Here is a 12,596-nt window from a genome sequence, read left to right as displayed (position 1 = left end):
CACCGACAACGCCACTTATCGACCACTTCGTGCCGGCCACGCCGCAGCACTCTCTGCTGCCTTGGCATGCGATTAGACACGCTGCCGGCCTTCGGACGTACTACCGCTTGCACCAGGGCCCACACGATTGCCCCACGCCGCTCTCCATCTCATAATGTGTCGGGCCACACCGGACTCTGTCGGCCGGCAGATCTGAGCTCGGCTCCGACACAACACCTGTGACCCCAACAACTCTTCTGCATGCCCACGTGCGCTGCAGAGGCGGCTCACACGGCTCACACGGCTCACGATGGCGCGTCGACGCTAGCCAGTGTTGATGGCGAGCAGACGCTAATTGACAAAGGTTGACGCTTTGCGTGGGCCAGAAGTCGAGTCTATGGTGGACTTGAACCCGCGCGGAGTGAGTGGCAGCGGCTGCAGGGCGCTCTGACGGGGCGCGTAGGCGTGGCAGGGAGGCGGAAAGGCTGCTGGGGCGTGCGATGGCGGCTGAAGCGGTGCAAAAGAGCAAGAAGTTGGCCAATGTGGGATTCGAACCCACGCCCTTTCGGACCAGTGCCTTAAACTGGCGCCTTAGACCGCTCGGCCAATTGACCACCATACGCAAACCACAACCCTCACGCCAACAAAAAACGCCATTGCGCCACAACCTACAACTAAACAACCACGCAAACCACACACACCACGCCCGCATGCACGCCTCCACGCCTCTTGCCGCTACCGAACGCCATACGCATCGCCCTCATCCAACACCGACAACGCCACTTATCGACCACTTCGTGCCGGCCACGCCGCAGCACTCTCTGCTGCCTTGGCATGCGATTAGACACGCTGCCGGCCTTCGGACGTACTACCGCTTGCACCAGGGCCCACACGATTGCCCCACGCCGCTCTCCATCTCATAATGTGTCGGGCCACACCGGACTCTGTCGGCCGGCAGATCTGAGCTCGGCTCCGACACAACACCTGTGACCCCAACAACTCTTCTGCATGCCCACGTGCGCTGCAGAGGCGGCTCACACGGCTCACACGGCTCACGATGGCGCGTCGACGCTAGCCAGTGTTGATGGCGAGCAGACGCTAATTGACAAAGGTTGACGCTTTGCGTGGGCCAGAAGTCGAGTCCATGGTGGACTTGAACCCGCGCGGAGTGAGTGGCAGCGGCTGCAGGGCGCTCTGGACAAAATTCTGGCAAAAGCACAGGCCGTTGTCATCTTCGCAAATACAAATAAAACACTAACGGGACTGGAGTGGTGGATTTTCTGCCGGACGTCTGAATCGCTAACTGAGTGAATCATTTTGGCTCGCAGGGCTGGCCTACGGTGCGACAGACGCCGCTCCTCGGGATCGGTCCGACGGATTTGATAATTGCGCAATCTAATATACTTGACAGTGCGTGTACTGAGACGGGAACGGGCAACGACCATACACTTTGTTCAGACGAGAGCAATGAAATCAACATTGTCTGGGTCGAGTTGAACCCCATACCAACTTTTTTGTCGTGCGGTTTTCACCGTCATCTACAATAGTATCTTATTCAACAAGTACGCATCGATTTGGACTGCTTCACTATTCAATTTGGGATTAGCAGAAGCTTGAGCAATGATAATGAAGCACGCGTCCTATTTAGTTTTGACGACAGCATCTAGTAGAAAATTTACAGTGCCAAAAAGAGGCTTATCCCAGCGGAGTAAGTAGCTTCATTCGATGCACAGACAGACCCGGACCGATTAACTGTACAAACTTCGCTAGATTGTTGCTACGTAGACAGCTGGTACAAGCGAGTAGTGATGACTTCCTTTCGGGATCCAGTTGGATTCAAGCGCTGGAGCAACAATACATCCTCGACAGGCTGTTGATATGCACTTCTGCGCTGTGCAGCGCTACTGCCGGCGGCTCGAACACAACTTCTCTCGGTCCAATAGATTCGGGCCTGGTAATCAGAAACAGCGGGTTGCCTCTCCTGTCGTGGTTGCTGGCGTTAGACCGAGCGCGCCCCCAAAACAAGGTGCGGCTTCTGCAGCGTTGCTACGCTTTGTACGGCCACGATGAGCTTCGGTCCACGAAGCATGCGGGCGCCGACTATACGAGCACGCAGAGCTGGTGCAGCAGAGCCTGATCCGGATGATGATGATGGAGGCCGAGCTGAAGGACCTGTCCTTGCTAGCTGAACTGGTCCCGCCGCTGGCGACCTGGTTTTCCACGAGCGACGCCGACCTGTTTGCCTCTTGGGGCAGCGTGCCGCAGGTGCGCTGGATGTTGGAGCATTACGAGCGCGGTAACGCACTGATGCAACGCTTGAAAAAAAATGCCGGCGCTGCTGGAAATGAGAAGGTGGCGGTGTTCCTGGGTCGGGCCCGCAGGCCGGGAAAGGCAGTCCTATGAGGCATACCTCCAAGCGATCGAGGGCAACCAGGTGGTCTCCGACTTCGTGCAGGCCCACGAGTATCTCCGTGGATTGCCGCACCCGCACACTGGTGGTGGTGGCGGCGCAGGCGAGGGGCCGCAACCGCGGCATGAGCCGCGCGTACGATTCTCTTTTGTATCCGAACAGTTACTACCATATATTCATGTAAACACTTTTTCAGATAATGATATTTTGCAGGGGACTTAGTCAGATTCGAGCATGTCGTCTTCGCGGTCGCCGTAGGTCTCTGCGAATTCAGGGGTCGGTGGAGTGCGCCTCTCGGGTGACTCGTGTTGGGATGGGGGTATCGATGCTGGCTCACGTTCGATGCCGTAGCTGCCGAGCCGATGGATGGATTCCTTCATCGCCTCAATTTCTGTGTCGAGGTGTTGGAGTCGAGTAAGTAATTAGGCGGTCCCGAGCGCTCTCTCGTCCTTTCAGGCAGCGCGCGAGAGGCCCCAGTGTGCTTCACCGCCTTCGTCGTTGTAGTGAAAGCGATGGCAAGGTTGGTGTGACATAGCAAATAGGTTTATGTCATGCCAAATCAACCTGGCAGGTATGTTTCAGACCAAATACCACCTAGGTGAAAAATATATAATAGCGATTTCTGTACTTAAATTGCAATCAACCTGCCTCGAACTTGCCACGGATCTTTAAAGTCCCGAAATGTTATAGATGATGATAGGTTACAATGCCAGAAATCGGCATTGATGTGGTCATCCAAATTTTCTGATACTATGACGAATGTGAACCCATCTAGACCTGAGCCGATACATGTGTAATGCATGTGACAACCAATTCAAATGAACTGAATGGAAACTAAATTGTAAATACAATGTATCCCGGTGAGAGAATGAAAAAAAAAGTTTTCTGAATGTCTGAAACATGGATGAAGCTGAACTATGCTATACCCGGACGCCGATAGGCGACATATGTACGCGGAAAAAGCTCGGTATTAAAGCATCCAAGCAAGGATTACTGTCGCCTTTAGCGCTGAAACGTCTGAGTTATTCCTACTATTGTACATCACTTGAGCAACTAAGCACAGCCCAGGCGCAAGGAACTTCATAACTCTCTACGACCCGGACGGGTTCACGTTCAGCTTCCGAGGCGCCACGCAGCATCCCCAGCGGCGTCTCGACCGATGCGACGACATTCAGGCGGAACTAAATGAATTGAGGTCTCTGCCATGTCTAAGGTCCCTAGTGTACATGTCGCCCAGAGAACCCCAGAGCAGCAGGGGGCGCTGAGCCAGCTGAGCCGGCTGTGCTACAGGCTCTGCGTAAGAAGTAGTAACAGGTAAACTTCACCATTTTCGCTTGGCACTTGGTTTATGGAGCGAATTGCAGTGTCTCCGCACGGACAAATATTTATTGAGAGAGACCTTTACACAATACAAGTACCGGTGAATTGGCTTTCAAACTACAGGAACACCTTTAAGAACTGGATTAACCTGCTCATTTCCCAGCAATGTAGAAAAATGCCACACTTTGCTAATGTTCAATCTACAAGTACCCTTCCCCCAGCGTAAAATATTGTTACAAAGAATTTAGCGAAGCCCAGACACGTGATAATACGAATACAAAATAAATAAAGAACTGCCATGATACGAAACCCCACCAGTTTTGGGATATTGGTATTCTTGTAGTCTACACTTTACACAATCTTTGCTACCATGTGATCCAGTCTCGTACAATTATGTCGCAACTGACGTATTACACTTTTCAGTTACCATCCGCGGGAACCGTTTCCGATGATGATATAAGGCTTACAAAGTATTCTGTGTAGGCTAGCTCTACCCCTAAATAAAGACTTTGCTGGCTTCTCGACCAACAACAACTTTAAATCCCCGTTTCTGCAACTGCGGTGACGTTGTGTAGCCCCGCACCGAAGGGTGGACCAAGAAACCATTTGACCTTGCGTCGCCCATAGTAGGATGCTCAACGGACCGCAAAAAGCTAACAGGGTAGAAACTATGTGCGCAGTTGTAGGTTAATTAACATCTGTATTAAGATGTGACGATCTCTTGCATAAACATGCTATCCAAAACTTCCGAGCGAGCCTTGATTACCACTCTGTAATGTAACGAGCTGGAGGGAACGAAAAAAAAATCATTCTTGAAACGGTCAACGGATGGTAAGAGTTAGTTTTGTGGTTGTTAAGTCGGCTACAGTGCGTACTGCTACTTAACTTTTGCATGCACCATTAACGATGAAGATTGAGACACGGGTCGGGATAGACGAGTGGGCGACTCGAAAATTTGCGCGTCAGTAGACGTGTTTTTGTCAGCGGAGGGACTTTCGATGATACAGGCGACTCGTCGATGCTGGAAGCGCTTTCAGAGCAAACGCAGAACAAACTGCTCATTTGGTTTTAGCTGGGGGGGGGGGGGGGGGGGGCAGCGAAGAGTCCGACGATGATCTCTGAGCTGACTGGGCGACTAGACTTGAAAAAAAAAAACTACACACCTGACATCCCTACCAATATGGCTTGCATTTTGTGAAACTAGTTCAATTGCGCCCTACTAGAATATCTAGGTGGAAGTGGTGTGATTCTAGAGGGTATGATTGCTGCAAATATTAACTAGACAAAACATAGTGGTACTACCTAGTGCATTTTCATCTATAAACCACGAATGATGTATGATTTTGCGAGTTCCAATAGTTCTGGTAACCGGGTCTCATATATGGAAAGGGTAACCCACACAATTGATGGTGGTCATTTTTTTTCTTCGTATCGGTTAATTTATTCCTGCATAACATTGGCACTTACCGCCAGCGCGACCGATTTGTAGTGACCTATGCATACAAACGGTTTTCCCGAGCAACGGTACGACTAACTTACTTTAACGTCCGACTAGAGTTTTGGTAGTCTTGACCATCCTAGCTTCATTGTCAACACCTATCCCACCGTATAGCCCAATATTCAGTTGCTGGGTTGCTGGCCGCGCCAGCTCGATAGCGTGTGATCAAGGACCTAAATGCTAAATACTACGGTGTCATTGTACTCCCACACTAACTGGCACTCGAACGTGGTTTTGAATGCACCTCGGTCTTCTTGCCTCAACCAAAGTGTGTGAGTACTGCTGCAGTCAGATGATACTGTGCGTCTACAATGGCGGCACGCGGGTAGAAGACGCCGGAAATGTGCTAGAACGGCTGCGCGGAATAGACCATCGCAGCAGCGGCCACCTCGACAAGGTCTCAGCCTGAAGAAAGTCACAGTCACGTTCTTTGACTACACGCAGTTGCCATACCGCATCGCACTGCGTCTGATGATTTTCGGGGGGGGGGGGGGGTCTGACATCCCAGTCGATACCGCGCAGTAGTTCTAGGGTATCCCCGATGTAACGTCCATCGAATGGGTTAGTGCAGCATCATTGTACGTACCTACGAGGCAACTACAAAATGTGGTATGCATGCTGAATATCTCTGTACAGATGGGTGGTGTAGGCCGCACCGTTGAAATCGACGAAACGAACTCTAACGTCGGACGCGGCCGGCAGCCGAGCATTACTGGCTCTTCGGCGGTGTCATCAGACCATGGGGCGATGGTTCAGCACCGTCACCGGCCTCGACAGGAAGAAGAGACGATATCCCCCCCCCTCATCGTAAGCATATCATGGGCGAATCGTTTTGGCACGTTGGAGGTGCGCGTGACGCACTACACCAGGACGATGCTCGGCGCTCTTTGGGAGCGCCGGGACTAGTATTTGAATATGTTCCGGTGAAAGTCCTGGCACTTCACCGACACTGTCCCGAAGTGCGTGTACTTGGACGGCCTGATGCAGGGCATCCGCAAAATCTATTAGGTTTAGGTCTAGAATGTAAATCACAAAGGTAACATTGGCGGTTGTCGAAAAGCGTAGGAAGGGGGGGTTAGGGTCTGCCGCGTAATTTACGCGTGAACGGTTTGGGCTTGACTAACAGGGCTCACAAATAGCGACTTTCGGGTTACCCGACCCACCCGATCGCTTCTGCTGGGACCACTCGGGTACCCGCACCCACCCGACAACGCTTTTCGGGTACCCGGGTCTATTACAATATTATCATAAGACAATGTATTACACGAAGTAAGCAACACACTTTCTAGCAAACGTACTGAATTAACAAGAGTTCATCGGTCAGTACAACTAAAAATTACTTACACTTGATAAGAACTTATCCGCTAGGCCTTCTCGTTTAAGGCCACTTAATGAGTGAAACTCTAATCGCACTTTCATACCAATTTATGTTTCCAGTACACACCACTTAGCTATAATTGAGAGACCTTGATGTGTTCGGGTATACCCGCACCCACCCGAAACTTCGGGTCTACCGGGGCGGGTAATCAATTTACCCGGGTTCGGGTACCCGATTGCGAGCTCTGTTGACTAGTTGACAGCTCATGTAGTGATTTTGTGCGACCTTGCTATGTGAAATATGTCGCACTCGAATTATGGTAAATCATATTCAGTGTTTTTATATCGTATTACAGATAGTAATGGTACTGTTCGTCTTTTTTTTTAATAATGCTATGCTCACAGCGCCGAGAAGTCGACATTTCGAGGTATTTAGTGTTTCTTTAAAGCCCGGACGAGGTGGATTTCGTTATGTCATAATTTCATCTTGATGGACGCTGAAAAAGTAGTACAAGTTACGTACACGTGGGCTACCCCCGATTGCCCCATCATTTTTGATAAGCTAGTTCACGTGACACAAAAATAAAATAAAAATGTGCCCATATCCATGTTTCTGATGCATAATTGCAAGGACGGCTGCCACTTCAGCCGATCTTCTGCAATTGATACCATTGGCATTGGTGAGCAAACGTTTTTGGCGGAGAGGTTTCGTCAGCATCTCCTGGTGTGGGAGTGTTTTGTGTACGTCGTTTAACGATATTACTAGCCATGCTAGTAATTTGCGACGGCAACATTAACTATTGCCGCTCTGGCAAACAACCATCTGGGTGCGCAGTCACAAACAATTCGAAAGAAATCTACTATTTACTCTCAATCATATACTAGTATATAAAAAGAATATTGCTATCCTGTTGCACTCACCCCGCCTCCAAGAGAAGGTTTTTCTGTAAATACTTTATTCACTTGTGTCTTGATCTGTCCTCAGCTTCATTGCGATTTCGCGGTACTCATCTGTGGTCTTAATCCACTTCGACATCAACGCTCTACCCTTGGTCGTCGAACTCGGCTCCGCGACATCCTTGGCGTTGACAGTCACCGCGCCGCCCTTGGCCTTGCCCTCCTCTGAGCTGTCTTTGGTCTTTGCAGCCGCGACGCAGTGGACATTCAAGTATCCCGTGCCGGTCTTGGGCTTGACCTCCATGCTCGTGCTCAGCTCCTTGTCCACAACGTCTTGTCCGACCGTTTTCTCGACGACTGCGTCGTCCATGGGCTTCACGGCGCAGGGCACACCCGTCCTCCCCGCACACAGGGAAACACCAACTGCTTGACGGCATACCGTTTCCAGTGCGGCGCCTCAGACAAACGGATCTTTTTCGCCAGCCAGCCTTTCGATCTGACAGATCGCCGAGCATGGATGCGAGCGCCGGACCACCTTCCTTGTCCCGCCATGCAGCTTCTTAAACAGTCCTCCGGCGTTCTGCACAGACGCATACCACAACATCAGGTCGCGTGTTGGCCCCACAGCCCGTCGGTACTGAGACGAACAAGTGCCACCAGTATATGAAGACACGATGCATGCATAGGACACACGGGAGCGATGGTGCTGGAGGGGGCCTGTTCTTCAGGCAGGAAATCCAGGACTGCTTCCTCCAACGGGGTTCGAACGGCTTGCTTGCACAAACCGCGCCTTATCCCCCTTGTAGCATTTATGCAAGGATATTGCTATCCTGAAACATCGACTTTTGGCGCGCGCGCGCGTGTGCGGGGGTTCCTTGCAACGCTTCTGACAGGTTGTAAACCCACAAATAGTCGAAATCTCCCTCTTTCGTTTGGCACCAAAACCAGACCTAGGCTAAAAATTGACGTGGTATTGAGACTGCGTCAAGCTTACGAACCACTTGGAGTTTTCGCGATAATCGCGTTTGAAGTTGACCAATCGAATTTCGTACCTAACCGGACTTCGAATTTGAGAGTGAAAAATAACTCATAGAAAGCGGAAAGTACGCTTTTTCGATTGCTTTTAGCAAGAGCTTTCCGATAATAAATGTACAGTACTAAAAAATGAAGCAATGTTGAGGTTGGGCGCAAAAAAATGTAAAATACGGGATTAGGGGGTCCGAAAATTGAGATATTTTTTCAGACCGGTGTCACTCGAGTTCTTAATATTTAGACGTGCTCGATAGCGCACATGACACTGTAATTTCGATTTATGCGGTTAAATCACGATTCGTACTTAGGTTCGTAAGCAAGGCAAAGCACCAAGTCAAATATTTTTCGAAGTGTCCATTTCGTGTTATCATGATATGATGACATTCGAAAAATATTATGAATTGGCGCTTTGCCTAACGGCAAACTTACAGTTAATGCTAGTACAGCTTTTGAGAGCTTTCTTTTTCGGTTTTCCCAGATCAAGCATCCAGCTTTTTTAAAGGAAAATAATTCTTTTTTAACTTTGAAAGCTTTCCTTTCGTAAACACTGGCGGTTTTCCTCGGCTTTAATTATAGGCGGACTGATCTGCTACGCTCGATTGCATCCACACTACCTACATGGAAACTGTGAACATGCCCTTAGCTCAGAACTATCCGACGGGAGAGGTAGCAGTTCGGCTTGACGACCTCGGCTGCGGCTTTTGCTAGTGCGTGCGAAATCTTCTGATTGTTGCATCAAGTGCGACTCCTAATTCCATGGCAGTTATCCCTCAGGGCGAGTTGCCGCATGCGCGAACAAGATCAATGACTATCAGCGCAGCTTCCAGTTCTACGAAGATAACAAGAAGCGCACGCTACTGGCAACTCTGGATGAACATGCTGTGAGTACCAACTGCAGTGCTGTATTTCTCATTCGATCACCAGCTAAAACGGCGTGTTATTAGGTAGGGTCTGCCGGAAAACCCGGGGGCAAGAAGATGATTCTGACTAGAGAGTGTGGGATCATTTTGGACGGCCAAGACGTTATTCTCAAGGTAGGTGGCTGCAATACGCAAAAATGCTGTTGAATTGATACCTAACCGAAAGGGTGATGTGTAGACCTGGCGCTGGGATCCTAAAGCGCAGCGAGCTGGCTCACCACCGTCGGAGCCCGTTGTCATCAACCTTAACGACAGCCTGGTATTTACTTATCGAGATCACAGCTCGATTTCCATCAAGTTTGCTCCATGTCCCGGTATTCTGGTGGATTTCGCTTGTGGTGAACGCCTTCGCCGGACGGACTCGTATTTCGACCACGCTCACCGTGTTACAGAAGGACCTCAGCGCGGGAAGTTGCGAATTGACCAGGACGTGCCGACCTTACAGCAGCGACAAAAGCTTATAGAACTCGACTCACTCGAGAAAAGGAGCAAGTCCAAACCACGAAGCAAAGACCTCGCTCACGGCCAGATCAAGCGAATAGTTTCGACGCTGGAAACGAAGTTCGACGGGTACGAAGGGTGCCGCGTCACACCAGCAGCAGACGGGAACTGGAGAGAAAAAGCTCATCTACAAAGTCTCCGGGAAATTCCTGTTTTACCTGTCACGGGTTTCGAGGTTGGTCAAGTGCCCACACTCTTCGGTTCCGAGGTGCAGACCAACGATGCGTCCGAGTCACTAAAGCGCCTGAAAAACGACTTCAACGGGAAGTGGCTCGGATCTGTGGAGATCCACAAAATGATCACTCAGGAGAACCCTGGACTGCCACGAACTGGGTCCTTGACGAATGCGAGCGGGCGCTACTCGCAAGAGCTGCAAGTTGCAGGAGGCGGCACAAAGCCAGTAGGCGAGCACTTGGCCACGATCTCCGGCTCGAAGCTCGATTCGTTCCTTCGTGAGAAATGTGCTAATGACGAGTTGGTGGTGGTCGCTTGCCTGCGTGCCGACGATCGCCATTCGCGTGCCGCGGAGGCAATGCTGAAGCAGGTGCAATTGATTCTCTCGAAGCGAATGCGGAATCCGGAGCGTCCGACGACTGCAGCGGCGGAGTGAGTACTTGCGTTTACAGAATGATCCGATGTTTGTTACCTCAACCAATTTTTACTAACGACACGGCTGCACTTGCATCTGTATGTTGAAGCAGCAATAAATGTCGTCTCGTCAAGTGCGACCTCGCCGAGTCCGGAGCTCTGGCTGCCCGTTATCAAATTCACGCCGTGCCCACATTCCTCATGTATGGTTGTTTAGTTGTCTAGCTGTCTCTGCAGCATCAACCGATTTGTCTGACGGACCATGTCGTTGACAGGTTTTATGACTCGCGACTTGTGCACGTCTCGAGTCTCGGTGGGCAGGCGTTGCGGGTGGCCCCGACTACCAAAAATGCCCACTTATCGGGGCAAATGGACCACGTGCCACGCGTGTTACTTATAGAGAAGGTTGCTAAGCAGCAGTTAGCGATTGAGAGTTTCCTGCGACGCGAGGGCTTTCAGTGGGACCTCGCTAGCAGCGGAGAGCAGGCCGTGTCAAACTTTACTCGCCAGCCCACCTCAAGTGCCACAGGCAGTAATGGCCCCGCTGCTGGCTACGAGCTGATCATGCTAAGTGACTCGGTAAGAGCCCATTGATTCACTCTTGGCACAGACCTCGCCGCTCACCTCATCTGCGTATTTGCTGTATCATAGTTGACCGACAGTGATGTCCGGGCCATCGACCGGTTTGTCGGCCCGAAAGAGCGCACCAAACGGAAGTCAGGACTAAGAGCCCTGGTTTGCGTGGTGATCTCTGCTGCTGGATACGACGTTGCGTTCTCAAAGACGATGTGCCAAGCGTGTCGCCGAGCTCAAGGGCGTCGAGTGAGTCGAGAACTTGTGGCTTCAGCAGAGCGAGCCACTCGCGAGCCCCCGTTGATGGCCTGTCCCCACTGCAGCCTGGTTACCGAGTCAAGTGGCAAGACAGCTCTGTTGTCGCCGGTTCTCGCTGAAATGGCCCAGGCCCTCGTGTACAAGAGCGTCAAGGCCGCAACACTGCATCGACTCGCTGAACTCTGGGCTGCGGATACAGGGGGAAGCAGCTCGACCCCTCCTTCGCGCCGTGGCCCCCGGCACTACGGAGAAACTCATCTGGGTCTGACCCCGTTTTCGTTCTTTGCCGAGGTGGACAAGCAGATCGCCGCGGCCAAGCGCGGCGCGTTCTTACCCGAGCACCGCACCCCCGAAATGGCTCTCAGCGCCAAGGACACGGTGCTCTCACAGCAGCATGGGCGTCAAGCCGCAGAAGGCATGAGCGTGCTTCAGCTGGACCAGGTGCGATCTGCATCTGCCTAACCAAGAGCTACAGTAGTGAAGTAGTTAAGCGTCTCAAAGCGCTTTAAGATCGCAGCTGATCACTTCAACATAGGGGAAGTTCAGTTAGCTCTTACTTACCACTTGCATTAGCCCACGTCATTTGACACCCGCAGCTGGAGACGTTGGGTCAGTGCGACCAGCGACGCCTTGCAGTGCAGTGCACGTGATGGTAAAGTCTCCTTTCGGCCCGTGCAGCGCGACTACGCGAAAGCGAGACGCCTCGTTTCTCGCCCTGCAACGCCACACAGCTTGCTCGTCCTGCCTTCCCTTCCGGGCCGGCTCGCCTCGCAGTTCAACGAGCCTGCTGCGCTGTAGCTTGAACCTGCAAGCATCCTGTGTGTCCCCATTCTCTCTGCACCGCAGCGCCGACCGACTTACTTGGCCTGCCTCATTGTCCGCCCCCTTTTCCTCGCCTGTCTGTTCCAAACACGGAGCCTCCACTCCCCTCCTGGAAGATGAAGATGTGGACGGCCTTCAACGGAGACCTCCACGGCCGCGCGCACCCACGGACTTGGATCCGGGACTCACGCTCGAGGTCCCGAGGGCGCCGGTGCTTGCGGGCAGTGGCTGCACATTTCGTCACAGCCGCCACTTGGCTGCAAGGGCGGGATGACCACCGCGGCGCAGGTTGCAACGGGGACAAACAGACGCGGCCACATCCAAGTCGGCCTTCCTCCACATGTTCGCCGAAATATAGACGCTCCACGCGCGCTTCTCGGCCTTCCGTTGGCTGCGATTGGCAGGCCACCGCGTGAGTGCCGTCCAGGGGCGGGTCAAGGTGCGTAGAGTTCAGACGCCCCTCGATGCGACCGGACGACGC

The 12,596-nt window shown here is 52.0% G+C and overlaps 2 protein-coding genes and 1 non-coding gene across 3 annotated transcripts; 2 read left to right on the top strand and 1 right to left on the bottom strand.

Moving 5' to 3' along the window:
• Nucleotides 1–513: 513 nt before the first annotated feature.
• Nucleotides 514–593, bottom strand: PHYSODRAFT_t147. Its single transcript has one exon. It is a non-coding gene; the product is annotated as a tRNA-Leu (tRNA).
• Nucleotides 594–9,071: 8,478 nt separating this feature from the next.
• On the top strand, nt 9,072–10,687 carry PHYSODRAFT_310218 (hypothetical protein; the record flags this gene model as incomplete). The annotated part of the gene is made up of 5 exons (XM_009519150.1): nt 9,072–9,160; nt 9,274–9,334; nt 9,398–9,487; nt 9,552–10,480; nt 10,576–10,687. The coding sequence occupies 5 exons, from the start codon at nt 9,072–9,074 to the stop codon at nt 10,685–10,687; spliced, it is 1,281 nt and encodes a 426-aa protein (XP_009517445.1).
• A 45-nt stretch (nt 10,688–10,732) lies between these two features.
• Nucleotides 10,733–11,755, top strand: PHYSODRAFT_470278 (hypothetical protein; the record flags this gene model as incomplete). The annotated part of the gene is made up of 2 exons (XM_009519149.1): nt 10,733–11,041; nt 11,114–11,755. Coding segments are annotated over 2 exons (951 nt in total), but the record flags the coding sequence as incomplete, so codon positions are not given.
• Nucleotides 11,756–12,596: the final 841 nt, after the last annotated feature.

Source organism: Phytophthora sojae (genome assembly GCF_000149755.1).
Source record: "Phytophthora sojae unplaced genomic scaffold PHYSOscaffold_1, whole genome shotgun sequence".
In the NCBI taxonomy this organism is placed as follows: Eukaryota; Oomycota; class Peronosporomycetes; order Peronosporales; family Peronosporaceae; genus Phytophthora; species Phytophthora sojae.
This window is presented reverse-complemented; position numbering and strand designations above follow the sequence as displayed.